This window comes from Meleagris gallopavo, chromosome 6 (assembly GCF_000146605.3).
Source record: "Meleagris gallopavo isolate NT-WF06-2002-E0010 breed Aviagen turkey brand Nicholas breeding stock chromosome 6, Turkey_5.1, whole genome shotgun sequence".
NCBI classification, from domain to species: Eukaryota; Metazoa; Chordata; class Aves; order Galliformes; family Phasianidae; genus Meleagris; species Meleagris gallopavo.
This window is the reverse complement of record NC_015016.2, coordinates 24,650,053-24,665,913: the sequence shown is the minus strand read 5'-3', so window position 1 is coordinate 24,665,913 and position 15,861 is coordinate 24,650,053. Positions and strand designations below refer to the sequence as shown.

The window sequence follows — 15,861 nt, the reverse complement described above, 5'->3', positions numbered from 1 at the left end:
TTTTGACTGCTTTGCTGCCTTTGTATCTGATTATTATTCTTTCTAGAGCTTCTATGAGTCGGCTCACATTTAAGGGTATTCTTTAGAGGTTTTTTATGCTGTGAAAAACATAGCTGAATAATATTACTAGGGCAGTATCACCACACAGTCAAATCAAGCCTGCCTTTTGAGCCAAAGCTGGCAAAGAATCCTCATGCTGTTATCTGTTAACTCTGTTAGCTGAATATTCCCATGTCCAGCTTTCCTTTACAGATCTGTGGTTTGAACTTTCTATATGGATTAAATGTGCTAAAGTGATTGGAAAGAATTGGCTACCATGCTCCAGACGTACTAAGTCTTATTAATTGAAGTGGGTGCTTATTAAGCTGAACTGTGCAGTCATTAACTTGTGGTTCAGTTTTGTTGTTGTTTATCAAATATCTTGTATCTCTTTAGAGAAATGCAAAAGTGAGGATGGCACTTGACCTGAGAAAATAGAAAGATAATAGGAAAAAGGGGGGTCAGAAGTGCTATTAAAAAAGGAAAAAAAGAGAGCAAGTCTGAGAGTAAAAGATGAACGACATTTTCTGATTAGAATGTTGCCATTTTCAACAAAATCATTTTAAAGTTGAAATTGAGGAAATACATATAAATACACATATAACAAAAACTTTTACTTGCATTTTTATTTATCCTTTTTGCCCACCAAATGAAGTGAGTAGATGCTGGATGATTTTATGTGTTTTTGTTTTTTTTCTGAGTGTTTTTTAGATTTTCATTACCTTTCAAACCATATGACACGTTGGAGTTATGTTAAAATGTGTGATTACAGTGTTTTGTATTTATTCTGCTACTATGTGATGTCTCCTGATATAAGAAGTCAATGAGGAGAAAAGAAAAAAATACTGAAAGCTTTTCAAAATCCTCTTCTTATGTTTGTGGTTAAAAAGAGCCGTTAAAGAAACAAAATAAAATACAGACTGGTTGCTAATTTTTCAAAATCAATGTAAAAAATAAACTGTAGTTTCATTTAGGAATTTTTCTATCAGAAAAGATTCTAAGGAAGAATAGCAAAGAGAAGGCCCATCAAATAGCAGAATTTTATTCTCAGCAGCATGAAGGTCTCATAGGCTGAGGGATCTGAAACAAGTGTTGGCTTAAATAAATCTGTGTATTTGATGCTGTAGCTGACTTAGCCTATGCACATTGGTGAATTACCAGATCTCAGCTAAATAGTTGCATCTTGCAGCTGAGTGGAAGCATTGTAAACAGCTTAAGAATACTTTTCTATCATTTACACACTCTGCCCCTCCCTAATCTTCATGTGTCATCATATTGTTGTAAAGAATCACAAATAAAATAGATGCAGAATAAAATCAAGCACAGTGCTGCTGCAAGGAACACTGGAAGTTTCTCATAATCCCATCAGAGGCCAATCCCACTAGACTTGGAGTACCAACAACCTTTATGCATACAGGTGCATTCATCCAGGCAGTTTCAAATCTCTTGATAGCAGGTAGATATGTACTTTTCAAGTTCAGATAAGTTCATCTTAGAATCTCTTAAGGTTACCTGGGCAGAACTAATTCCTAAGTCAATGAATAGTCCCAGGTAAGACCTCTTGCAGTGTTTGGTATGTATACAAATAAACATAAATTCAGTAGAGATGCACATGCACTTCTTCAGTTTAGTCAGAAATTAAGGGTGTTTTTGAGTAAGTGCATATTGTGTATACTTAAAGATCCAAGATTCAGCAAAAAAAAAAACAGTGAAAGTTCTCTATATTCTGCTATACATATCTGAAAAAAGTGTGTTTCTGAAAACTGGAGGCTTGGCTTTCTGCCACATTTTCCCTGTTGGCTTTTTTTTCCTGAGAAACAGCAAGGAATAGCAGTTGCTCATTAGGATGTGTATTGATGTGTTATGTTCTCTGTATTTAGATGTGAGATATTATCCTATGTTAGATGTCCCACTGAGAGGATAAAGGGATCTACATAAAGAGATCTATGTTTATTAATAGCTTTACAAGTTCTTTGGTTCCAGTGGTTAAACTAAAAAATAAAATAAAAAAAAAAAATTGAGTTGAGGGATAACAGTTTTACATTATGCCTCACTGGCTAATTGAAGCTTAGAAGTAAATTCTTTGTGCAGCTTCTTGTAGCAGAGTCATTCAGTAGTTGTCAGCTAAGAAACATCTTCATTTAGCTTAAGGTTTTAGAATTGTAAAAGCAAATTTAAATCCCAGATCTCTGCTTAAGTCCCTTTAATCAACAGAAAAGTAAGTCTAAAATGGAATATGTAGATGTAGCAAACAAGGGTAGTTTTTATTATTAATAATTTTATTTCTTACGTAAAGAAAACTCAGGAGATTTTTTTGAAATATATTTGATAAACATACTCTATGTATTTAGATTATTTAAGGTATGGGTGTTCAAACAACTCATTTTAAAGTGTTTGAATACCTGCTGCGGAGTTTTTTTTTTTTTCCCTCACCTTGGCTTGTCTGGTAGGGGCAAAATATTACTATGAATTATTTAAATTTGTTAATAAATCTTGATATTATCTTATACAATAAATAATTTCCATGCTTGGGAGGGGCCCATGGCATGGATTACCTGTGTCAGAGTGAGGGCACTTGTTTTAAGCTATCGACATGTTATTGCTCAATAAATGATTGACTTTAAATAATTGTCATTGATGTTGACTGTGGAAATAGAGGCTTGTGAGGCTCCCTGCATATAAGAATCTTGTCTAAGTCTTCAGAGATTAACATAACCATTAAGCTATTCCATTTTTGACATTTTCTGAGCAAAATAATCTTCAAAACCTTTCTAAGTCTTTACTAAACTGAGGAGAAATTAATGGAGATCATATCAGTTGGTGTATATCCCTTGATAGATGCAAGTTAAAAACATTTTTTTATAATAAGTATTCTTTTATATTGTGGTTTTACTTTTGGACATACTACTGCTCCTCAGCGTGCCATTCCTAACTTTCTTTTATGTCACTGTAGTGTATATTCCTGTCTGTTGTTTTGTGTTACAGTGCATGTACAGTGCCTCCTATTTAATTCTGTGTAACTTGAAACAGCTATGAAGAGCAGAATAACATTATTTGATATAGAAAATTCTCTTCTCAGTTACCAAATACTATTTTTCAGCATGGCTACTACCATTATTTGTGCATTTTTCTTATGATGAAAAGCAGCCAGTATGCATTGTTCATAAAAATTTTGTCCAGTGGAGTTGACCCACTGTGTCACTGCTGCTGTGACAGCTTAGTTGCTAGGTAAATGTTATCAATACAATATAGTTTTCATCAGCCCAAACAGATGGAAGTCAGAAGGTGCCAAATCTAGACTAGATTGTGGGTGTGGTGGGACAGTCCAGCTAAGACTGGCAATGTATTTCGTGGTCTTCAAACTGGTATGGGCCCTGTACTCTTGTTGCAAGAGCAATTTTGTCTTCTCTGGTGTGACTCTGGAAATCTAAGCTTTCAGCTTAGTCAGCATCAAATGTAGTGATTAGAGTTGATGGTTTGTCCAGGTGACACCACGTCTCATTATCAATAATGATGTGATTCAGGAGACTGTCACCTTCAGCTTTGTATTGGTTCAGTAGATCCTGACAAATGGTGTTCACTCTGCTCCGGTGTGAGCATTCATTGGCACAAACTGCAGTATTCCAAGGTTGTCAACATTGTTTCCAAAACACTGAAACTGATATTCATCTCTGTACATAGTTTCCTGGTCATAATCCTCTGATTCATGCAGATGAGTTGATTAAGATGCTCTTCACAGTCTGAAAACTGTGCATGAACATTTGGAATGTGGCTTGTCTTTCATGTGACTGTTGCCAAAATGCATACCCACCCCCTCACTGTGTGCTCATATCCACTTTTTGGTCTTCATAAATATTTATCAGCAGTCAACGAATGTCAGTGAGTACCATTTTCTCTGCATGCAGGAATTCAGTTCCACACCTTTGCTTCAAATTTACTTCCATGTCAGATGCCATTCTGTCAGACAGTTTCTCTGCTGCCATCTGTCATATGGCAACAAAATGTAGTGGAATATTGGTGGGAAGGTTCAACCTGCCATATCACCAACATCCATCTCTAACATTGTGAGCCAGCATAATAAAGAGGAAGGCATTCATTTGGAGCCATGCTCTTATATGAGTTGGTGTTGAATTTATTGTAGATTGATGATAGCATTTTTAAAGTGTTTCATTATGAACTCTTTCAACAGGTAAGATTTTGGTATTGGCTGTCTCAGAACTCCCAGCTTTCAGTTTTTAGGAGGACTGCATTGAATGGAAGCTTGGAGAAAATGTGCAATATTTTAGGATTGCCTGAGATGGAGTGGACAAAAGCAAGTATACCAGTAGTCAGTGCAGCTGGGAACTTATCTTTTCAGGTAAGTCGAAATTATGTCAAATGGTAGCTCTAATCTGGCCTTTAGAATTAAATTACTTTCATAATAGAAAGCAAAAAAAAAAAATTTCTATCCTTTAGTGCTCATAAAAAAAAAGGAGTTCAGCTCTAGCAATAGGTGTAGATATTGAAGAGCAGCATCTTTGTTTCGTTACCTCAGATTTCAGTATATGACTAATAAAGAGTTTTTTTAAAAAAGAACTTTAAAAACTTCTCATCAATGAGGGCTTAATTATGTTGGCTAAAGACAGAAGTGCAGAACCTTGAGCTTAAATGAACTCTACTTTCATTTGTAGTCTCCTGAATATTTTCTTGTATTACTAAATGCATTCTTATAATCCTTACATTCACAGTAACATATATAAGACATATTTTTCATTTTTGTATATTATACTCATCTTCATTTACAAGCAGAAAGCTAGAAATGAGGAGAATCACTAATGAATTTATTAGCTTAAAGAAAATCACAAACATTCGATTTTGTTGTAGTTAAGTTATACTTTACATATCTTATGCTCATTTGTCTCGCACCAATTTATAGAAGGGAGATGAGATTCTTTTAAATATGTATACCTGGTGTGAGATTAAGAAACAATGGTTCAAATGTTGGTCCAACCAGTTTATTATAAATCCTAATCACGAGACGGGGAAGGGAAGGAGGGCAACAGAAAAGATAGGAAAGAAGCAAGAATCGCATAAAGCGGGGATAGGCACCACCAGGATCCAGCAGGGTCCTGTTGCACACCGTTTCAAAGGTCCGAGGCAAAAGCAGCAGGGGAGGAGAGCAGCAGCGTGGCTGGCCTTGGGCAGCAAGCAGGTAGCAGGAAGAAGTCGCAGAGCCAATTCGGGAGGAAGCAGCAGGACTCAGGTAGCAGGCCCAGGAGAGTTCTCAGCATGCAGGAATTCTGTAGTGAGGAATCTGACGGCAGACACCTCTGTTCTTCTTCAGCATGCTGGTAGAGCGCAGAGCAAGTCCAGGAGGGAGAGAGGCAGGTCGTGAGGCTTCTCATGTCAGGAACTTCTTCATGAGGAATCTGTTGCCAGAAAACCTAAACTTCATGGTTATAGGTCCCCTTTTTATCCTTGTTCTGCCAGTCTACGTGACATCCCTGGGTGCTTGACCAAGAGTCATGTGAGTACCCCCTGAGACAGCCATCTTCCTTGAGATAAGTCCACAGAAAAGACCTCTTCACGGCCATTAAGCTGCAGCTTCTCTCTCCCTTGTTGCCCCTGGCCTTGTCCTTCAGATAAAGGATTTCACAACCCTTGCCCAGGACTTGCTTGGACTTGTTCATCTGTGTCCCCAGCAAGCTTTGAGACAATGATGTAAAAAATTAATATCTTACATAATCACACATCATAGAGTTAGTTATTCACTAAAGCAGGCCTGGTATAGAACTCAGACTGAGTTCTAAACTGCCGTGTTTGTTTGCCCTGAATAGCTCATTCTAATAGTTATATAGCTTTTAACAGTTTCAGCAGGAAGACAGCTCATTCAAGCAGCGATGGCTATTATCACTTGATATTGAGGCAAGGTTGCCTGGGTTACAAAACTTTCTGTAAGTAAATCTGGTTATGGCTTTGACAGATGAGGAATAACTTTCTGACTGATGAAATCTCAGTCTAGTTGTTGCAGGCTGGTAATCCAAGTTGGCTGTAGATGGTATTTATGTCCTGCAGAGAGAGTAAATTGTAAAGAAATACTTACGTGTCTTTTTATCATGTTGCCGCTAATGAACTTTCTTACTTCCTTTATCTTTACAGATCATTTTCCAAGCTACAATTCGAGCAGCAAATGCTACTGTTGCTATAGATAACATCAGTATAACAAAGGGATGTGAAGTTGTGAACATATCACTATCGGCTATCAAACCGGAAAACAAAGGCAAGTTTTGCAGTTTTCAGTGTTTTTTTCTGATGTTTGCGATATATAATTGGGATCCTGCTGACATCTTCAAAATATCTGTAACAAAGTAGGACGTAATCTGAGGAAAAAGTCCATCTGCATTAATGAACTGTATATAACAAAACTTTTCACCCAATGTTATAGTATGTGCTTTAAGTAGTTTAGAGTAGCTCTGTGAAGTAAGCTAAAAAGGGAATGTCCAGGTATCACCTATTGTGTAGAACCTGCCCACGTTTATGCTTTGATGCATGGACAGAAGAAAAGCATCTTACATCTTCCACTGATGAGCACTATCTTTAAGGCAAGAGGGTGCTCCCATCACTGTCAAACATATAACTCAAAGCAAGCTCCCACCAAACTCGTCTGTGTGCCCACACTCTCTAATCTTGAGACGCGAACAGATGGAAGCATAGCTATGACCTTCTGTCAGACTGTTGCTTTTTCAGATCTCCACTATTAATGCTATGTTCTAAAATGACACGGACCTAAATGTAGTCAGTGATAATGCTGTTAAGTTATACCCAACAGAAAGCTGAATATCATCTTTGTTGAAAAATTTAAAGGCGAGTTGGAAAATTTCAGTGTTGAATTTTTAAGATTTCCTTGATATCTATATCTATCTATCTATATTTATGTTTGTATATATAATATATATATATATATATACAGTCTGATAGTCTAGTTAAAAATAAGTACATAATGGATGAAAGATTAATTTTATTTTTATTTTCCAACACCTACCCTCTCTATGCATCAATCACAAAGGCATAGCAGCAATATGATTATCTAAACACAGTGACTTAAAGGTGAAAATCTTCATGCCATTCCTCTCATTCTCTTTCAGAAACCTACTGAAATATAGTCAGTAATCTTTTGCTATTTTTTAACCTTCCTTTTCCCCATTCATTGAAATTTGAGTTGTTTTTTGATACATATTTTGCAAGCTCATTACTAGTGGTGTAACGCAAACATTTTCTTTTCCTGGAATTTTCATTGTGAACCAATCTCTGCTAAGTATGAGGGGTGCTCTTAACGTAATGCCTCCTGTCTTATTATGTTGCCTCATGATATCAGAGATGGATGTTGGTGGTATGGCAATAGATGTGGAATCACCTACCAGTATCCCATCATGTTTTGTTGCTGTGTGACTGGTAAGGCAGAGGCAGTCTGAAAAATTGTTGTCTGATGTGGAAGAGAGTATGAAGCACAGGTGTGGAACTGAATTCCTCCTTGCAGAAAAAGATGGTACCTGTTGGCATGCACTGATACCTGCTGAATGTTTGTAGAAACAAAATAGAAGTCGTTAGTACAAGGAAATGTTCTGGATGGACATGCAAATTTTAATAAGCACAGCATGCAAGCTCTTGTTCATGGCTGGTGGAAATGCATAGCTAATTGGGGTGACTGCTGAAATATTTTGGAGCTCAGAATTTGCTCTATCAAACAGTGTTATTGTGCTCTTTGTATTTGTTGTAGTTTCTATAGGAATAAATAGGAGGCATTACTTTTGGAACAACCTACATATCTGTGGGGACTAGTCCAGGTGAAAAATCTGCCCTTGCTCTCGTGTGAGTGAATTAGTTCTGGCATATGGCTTTTCCACCTGAGGACTAGCTAGTCAGTGTCGCCAGTGATGGTAGGGAAACTACTGCTTTTTCCAATCCACTCAAAATCCCTTTATTTACTTGTTTATCTGTCATCAGGCAAGTACCCGTTCTAGAGCTTAATTTCACTTTATGGAAAAGAAATTCCTAAAGCATCTCATGCTTCTTCAGAGGTGCTCTTCAGCTATCCAGCTTCTGTTTGTCTGGCACTTCATTTGCATTTGCTTCTTCTATGTGTTTCAATTAGTAAAAATTTTCTTGTTTGTCCTAACGAAAACTCTCAGACATATAATGAGAATTTATTTTTCTTAAAATCATGAGACTAGATGATTGTGTACTAACTCACTGTATAGTCTATTTTAACTATGGTCAAATTAAATTCTTTGTTGCTCCTCACTTTGATCTAATCCCTGAGATGTTTTAAATTTGGCTGTGTTCCATCTTTAGAATTAGAGTGTGGCGAGAATTTTATGACACATATAGGAAAAGTACCATTTGTAGAAACCTTACAATACATTGAAATTATTCTGTTCTTATGTAGCTCATGGTCAAAAAAATTAGTTTAGCTCATTTGGTTCTGTTGCAATTATGTGATTATAATATATATTTTTTATTATTATAGTAAAATTTAGACATTTATTCCAGATTCCTAGTTTCATTGTAGAAAAATACATGTCCCAGACTAAAAAAGTCCTACAGATTTATTCTATCTAGTAGAGAAAAGTAAAAACATCATAAAATATAAGCTATGAAATGTTCTCTTTTTCAAGTGCTGCTACTGCTGACTATTAGTTCACAACTTTACTTCTACAGCTGAAGAATTTACTGTGGCTATAAAGCTATTATACATGACTTCCATGCATTAAGGCAGAAGAGAAAAGTGGCTGTCTTTTTCAAATTGCAGATTTACAGCAATGACCTAACATACCTGTCACGTTGCGTGCTCATGCTCTGGAAGATGAATGTTTGATATAATTTCTAAGGTCTGCATCCTATGCTTTTGGTGGAGTTCAAATTTTCACTTTTGCAACCTAAGAATTACATGGTGTAGGAAATATAAAATTTGAAAGTGATCTGATATCATAAAGGTATTTTTGGTATTTGCTATGAATTTTTGCAAATCGTCCTATATATTTTCTCTCTTTCTCTCTCTCTTTTAATTTACTTATTTTTCTGTTACTTATCATGTGAATTATTGGATTTTGAGCTATATCTAAACATTATATTGTAGCTAAATATATATATGTGTGTATATGAAGTGTATGTGAAATTTGGAGATATATACATAAATATTGTTTTATATTTATGCATTCATACATGAAATTTAATCACATTAAATTACATTTAATCATTGCTATCTCTACAATGTACTATCCAGTTGAGCATAAGCATACTCAGATCAGCCTTAAAGGAAGTAGTTCATAAACTGCCCATAATCTCACTCTCTATGTATGAAGTGTTTAATTTCACTGAGAAGGCAAATGAAGAGAATGATGCATGTGTCGTTTCTTAATAACTGCCTTTGTGGTGTAAACACTATTGGGCTTCTAAGAACCACCTTTGTATAAATAACAATTTCCTTAAGTATTATAAGAATTTTTCATTATATGGATGGATAGGTTCTAATCTTGCCAAAGCATAAAACTTCTTCTCTGGTTATAAAGCAAACCCTTCCATGCCAAAACACCTGTCTCCTATGCTTTGTTTCAGCCTACTCCTTTGTTTCAGACAGACAGATAAGTAGCTTTTAAAGGTGAGGCCAGGATTAACAACAAGCTCAGAAGGATAGGCTGAAGTTAAAGAATTGAAAGGTTGCCAGCTTGTAAACAGAAGGGACCTGAGACTGGAATTGCATTGACAGCTCCATTGCTTGAACTTGCTTATACGGGAGCAGACTACATTAATATTTTAGAATGGAGAAGTGATTTAGATCTGATTTGCTAAATTTCCAACAAATGGATCAGTTAATTATGTGGGAGGCTCTTATTATTTTGGGACTTTCCTATATTTCCCATATCAGTACACTAGTCATTCACATTCAGCATTTGCAAATGATAATATCATAAGAACAGAGAGTTTTCCAGTAAAAATCAGATCTAATTAACCAGCATGTTTGGACACTACTTTTCTTAAAAATGTTATTGTGAAACTGCCTTTAGTTAGATGATTGGATGTTTGCCTCACTGCACAGAGAGGACTTGCTATCAAAAACAGAGTTGTACAGTGAATATGATTATTTTCATATCATTAATTAGAAAATGAAATTGTATCAAATGTATGTGACAGCACAGTTATTTTCATGGGCAATATTTAGATTAGGGTTGATTACCATGAATGTGCAGCCAGAGAATACTGAATTACCTGTGTAAATATCTGAATTTTTTTGAGATCTACAGTTAAGCTAAAGGCTGTTAGGAGATGTGCACTGAGTTTACCTTGTTAAGAATATAGGTCCATGGTGAAATCACTTAGGCTGTTTACAGCATTTTCTTCCCCCTCAGTATATTTTGTCCATTGTTTATGCCATACTTTTCCTTATTACATAGGAGATATATACCTATTATCTACAAGCCATTGTTGTCTATTATTAAAAAAGTTCATGTGATTGTAATCACAAGTAAGTATGTTGGAATTTCACATTTGATGAATTGGCTTTCCTCACAGAAATTAATAGCGGAAGGAAATGTTCTCAAGGGTTTTGTTTCTTGTAGCCATACAAGAGAATGCTGTACCTATCTGCCCTGATTGTTAAACCACAATTCTATATATATGAATATCATAATGCAAATCAAGTTAACATTCAATTTTGAACTTTTATGTAATAGTTTCAAATTATTTTCAGAGCTTTAAGGGATAATATTTGGGGATGGAAAGGAAAGGAGGTGTGAACTCTTGCAGGATTTTTTAAAAGAACTTGTCAACATTCAAATAGACTTGGGATTTTTTGTCTGTTTTTTCAAATAGTCTTCTTTACTATTGATGAGCTTTTGCATTTTAAATTTTTTCAGAGTGTGTATACTGAAAGTGTTTAAAAATAATTTAATAAGATCTGTATGTCCACTGGAAAGCTATTTTGGATCCTAGATTTTAAGATGTCAAAGTGACATCTAGCTATAAGTCTTTAAATCTATCTTGAAATGGGTGATTAAAAAAGGATATGAATGTCTTGGCATATAAGGGTCTTTTTAAAGACCTCTTATGTTAAAGTGAAAGTTGTAAGCCAGTAATGATGGATTATAACTTCTCACCTGTATTTTTTCATGCCATGCTTTCCTCAGAATGTTGCATTATGTGTAAATATACATTTACTGCCAGACTAGGAAAGATCTGAGGGGTGTGGTTATTGAAATTTGTGAACCGTCTGTCAGCAGAAATCCTTACATAATAATCATTCAATTTTAACAACTGTTTTCAGCATGAGTGTTTATTAAATTCTTGTTAGGCATTCATTCAGCTTACAGAGAAGCTGTGCATATTATTTGGGGATGTTTTTGAGTGTAGTTTCTCAAAACAAAAATACTTAAAATGTGTAAAATCACTTTGTAACAATCCAGAATCAGCAAGAAATCTCAAGTTGTGATAACAAGTCAGCTCAGAGAAGACTAAATCCACTGACAGTGTAAAGGCAATTTCCTCCAAACGTCAATACTAGCAATAATTTCCTCATATACAAGAAGCAAAAAGCCCAGCAAAGTCTGTAGGACTCGACAAAGAACAGAAGAAAGGCAGGCAGTAATATATTCGAAGAGAAGGTAAACTAATCAGTGTCTGTTCTCTATGAGGGAACTGCAGAGGAGCCCAACTTAACTGACTTTCACCTCTGAGAGCATCAAGTACTTGTCAAAGTGATAAAGTAAGATAATTGAAGCATTATAAAACACTTAGAAGCAAATGAATTTCACCCAGGCTCTACCGGCTTGGTCTATACTTTTATCTTCCCCGGATTTTAAAAACACTTAGTTAAAAAATTTGTTGAAGGTTTGAGGGTTATTTTATCTCGAAGTACTCATCCATGCTTAAGATAAGAGCATACTTTAAGTCTTGTTACAAGTTACAGTTATAGGAAGTCTGGGCTTAGAAACTTAACTGTTACATCTTTCATTTTTGTGTGTTTGTCTATATACAGAGTTTGTCATATTCTTTGTAGCTGTCCTGGGTATTTGAGAAAGTTTCTTGTTCTTCTTGCAGCCTCAAGCAAAGAAAAGGTGAATCATAAATAGCTCACTTTATCTTCTCATTATTTTATTCCACCAGTGGATTATCAGTCATTTCCATTGTGCCTAGGTTGTTGTACATCTGTTAATAATTATGTTGTTATTCTAGCAAAGCAATTTTCCTGCTTGATTGACATACACCCTATATATAGAAAAATTATATTTCCTTTGATCTCTTAAATTTTATTGTTTTCATTTGTGTTTCATGTGCTTTGGTTAATAACACGCTAAATCTAGTCTTTTTTAGAAGTCCTAGCTGCCACCAATAATAATATACTGGTTAAACAAACAAAAAAGAAACCAACTCCTCATATTTTCTGTCAATGGAATATAATTCTCTTTTCCATGAGATGTCATTTGAAATGGCCACTACAAATTATAATAAATCTTTATAAAATGATGGTAGAAATGGCAGTCATGTCTGTCAATATTTTTGGGCTTATGCATAATTAATGAAGTACTGGGTAAAAGTTATTGAAATAGTTTTCCTAATGTTTTTCATTAAATGCTTGTTCTAATAACAGTGAGCAAAAGTATCATTTTGTGATTAGGGAGGAATTTTTTAAGTGCAGAAGAGGAAAATATTATGCTGCTTCTGTTTAATATCATAAATATTTGTTAATGTGTATTCTTCATTCATCTTTCAAGCCCTTTATTTTGCATTATATATATTTTGTAATGTATTATTGCTGTGTTAAATGAAGAACTGAAGAATGCAGATGAATATATTTTTCAAACCTTTCTTAATACAGTATTTTGTGTTTCAGAGATGTCCTCCTTTTACCAAAATTGTGGCATTTCTTTAATACCTGATATTTAGCTTGATTTCTTTTACAACTAGAAGAATGTTTTTGTTATATTTAGCATACTTGCTGAAATTCAGGAAACAAGGAATTTGATTTCTGACTCTAGCATTTATCCCCTAAAAGATCTGGCAGAAGTCTTGTTATTGCTTTGTGTGCTCTGTTTTTCTGCTCTGCAGCATGAGACTTGCAAGGTCTGTTTTCAGCAGCTCCTCACCTGTGTTGTGCGCTTTGTCTGCATTGCTTTTAGAGAAAAGTTTTCACTTTATGTATGCTTTGTGTATAGAGGTAGCGCAGTTGTTCCTGTGGGACTGTTATCTTACTTCATTTTTTATAAAAGAAATACAGCATCTTTTCCCCACAATGCTCTACTACTTCTTTTTTCTAGGATGGTGGTGACATATTGGAAGTGTTTTATTTCCTTTTCACACTGTAAAGCTTTCTTAGTCGTGTCTTACACAGAGACAAAATGAAATGTTTCTTACCTCATTTCAGCTTCTGTGTGTGACTTTGAAAGAGATAACTGTGGTTGGTTTGAAACTGCAAATGCAGATGGATTTGATTGGATAAGAAGTTCCAGCAGTTCTCTTGAACCTGCTTTTCAGCAGCAAGCTCCTCCTCAAGATCACACCTACAACAAGTCTGAAGGTAAATCAATCCAGGCCTAGACACAAAGGGCTGACATAGATACACTGCTCTTTAATCAGTTTTGAAGTGGTGATTGTGAAGTATTTCCAAACATGTAGAAACAATGTCTTTCTTCAGCCTGAAAACTTACTGATGTTTTCTTTTGTTAGGTCATTTTATGTTCATTTTGAAAAACAGCAGCAGCATTTCACAAGTTGCTCAGCTACGAAGCCCAGAGTTCAGACAAACAGGATCAAATTGCACAATGTCCTTTTGGTATGGGAAAAAAAGATGTTTTAAAAATTCTGAATCATCTCTCATTGTTTCTCTTGGATTGAAATTGTGGCTATAATTTACAGTTGTACACAGCCTCCTCTACAGTATTTATCATCTTTGTCTATTCCTTAATCAGACAGTCTTCATTATTACCAATATGTAGATATAAGCTGTAGAACAGAACTGAAACATGGGATTTATTTGTTGTAAGGCTTTCGGCAAAGTTATGTTAAAGGACTATGTCTGCATATACGCAGGCAAATATCTCTAGTATTTTGATCCTATTTTGACTTAAAATCAAATTGAAAATGTTCTCTCAAGACTTAGAAATCATCCAAAAATTTAGTACTTCACTGAGTCATCATTGGAGTTATCAATAGAGTATCTAAAATTGAACTGTACCTTCTTTGAAAGATAGCTCCAGTGCAAGAATTGGAAATCCAATTTCAATCCTTTTCCAATAATCATAGGGAAAAAAAGTATTTCAGCTATTTTCTTACCACAGTCTCTGTAGAATCTTGTCAAAGCGGGAAATAAAAAATAAACTGTAATTATTTGTATACTAAAGTCAAAGGTGTATGGCATAAATAAATCTTTGCATGATTTTAGCATTATTCTGTGTGTTGCTCAGTAATGTCAAATATATTTACTGTAGAGAGACGTTTATCAAAGAGTTGATGTGTAGGTCTGGAAATACCACACTTCTGGAAACAAAATGAGGAACAAAAACAGTTTCGCTATAGGTTCACTCAGTTATATATTAATGATTTTAAAATGTTGCTTAAGATACTATTAAAAAAAAAAAAGTAATAGAAGTTTGTTTTTGTTATTTTAGGTATTACAATTATGGACAGTCAGTTGGAGCAGCAGAGATGCAACTGCTTGTGGATGGGCTGGATGTGCCTACTGTTCTTTGGAGGGTATATTACAACCAGGGAAATCAATGGTTGAAGTCAGTCATTCAGCTTGGACGTCTTTCACATCCCTTCCAATTTTCACTCAATAAAATCAGCTTGGGATTTTATGATGGTGTCTCAGCAATTGACGATATTACATTTGAAAATTGTGCTCTTCCACCTCCAGCATTAAGCTGTGAAGGTTCTAATTGGTTTTGGTGCAGAGATACAAAAGCATGTATTAGCCGTTTATTGGTGTGCGATCTTGTGGATGACTGCGGAGATGGATCAGATGAAGACAAGTGCGGTGAGTACTTTCCATTATTGCTTTATAGCAAAACAAACTGCCAATTAATCTGTGTAGTTAAAAAAAAAAATGCGGAGTACAAGTACAGAGAAATGAATTGTAGGAATTGAGAAGAACTGTTGATCATTCATGTTTTTGGCATTCACGTTGTAGTGCTAAAGGGCAGAGATTTATTTTCTCATCCAAGCATGCTTTCGTCAATTTTAAGAACTCAAAAACATTAATATTAAAATTAACTAGCAGATGCTTTACCACATACTATGCAAATCATACAAATCAGAGTGTGGACACCCTACATAGTTGAGGAGATACCAGACTGCACTGATATCTGTTGTGTATGATCTGAATTTTGAAGACAGTGCAGGATTTCCAGACTATCTCAGTTTTCCCACATGTAAAATGCTTATCTTCCTTTACGCACATTGAAGTCTACAGCATGGAAATACTGAATGACTGATTTTGCAGTTTTAAAGATTGTAACAATTAAAAGCTTAAATAAAATATCAAAAAAATGGCTATTATATGATTAATAATTACATATTAATCATTAATTACTGTTTATGAAAGGTAGATGAAAAGCTACCTTTTCTATTACCATTTCTAATACACAGCTTGGTTTTCTTTGCATTAGAATTAGTAGTTCTAATCAATATATTTTGTTTTGATGTTAAATAATGATGTGTTATAAATGTTTTTTGAATTTAGCATCTGTCAGATAAAAACATATTAAGTCACTTATTGTATCTAACTACAAAGTAAAGTTCTGTGATTTATTTCATCCAGTTCATCAGTTTTCCAAAAAAAAAAAAGTCAGG

At 34.9% G+C, this 15,861-nt stretch overlaps 1 protein-coding gene across 1 annotated transcript in view; it reads left to right on the top strand.

Moving 5' to 3' along the window:
• Positions 1-15,861, top strand: part of MALRD1 (MAM and LDL receptor class A domain containing 1) — a 58,413-nt gene that overhangs the window by 32,352 nt on the left and 10,200 nt on the right. Inside the window, exons 8-12 of the mRNA XM_031554038.1 lie at positions 4,229-4,396; positions 6,178-6,298; positions 13,436-13,588; positions 13,738-13,843; positions 14,679-15,046. Coding sequence (XP_031409898.1) covers positions 4,229-4,396; positions 6,178-6,298; positions 13,436-13,588; positions 13,738-13,843; positions 14,679-15,046 — 916 coding nt within the window. The remainder of the gene's footprint in view (positions 1-4,228; positions 4,397-6,177; positions 6,299-13,435; positions 13,589-13,737; positions 13,844-14,678; positions 15,047-15,861) is intronic.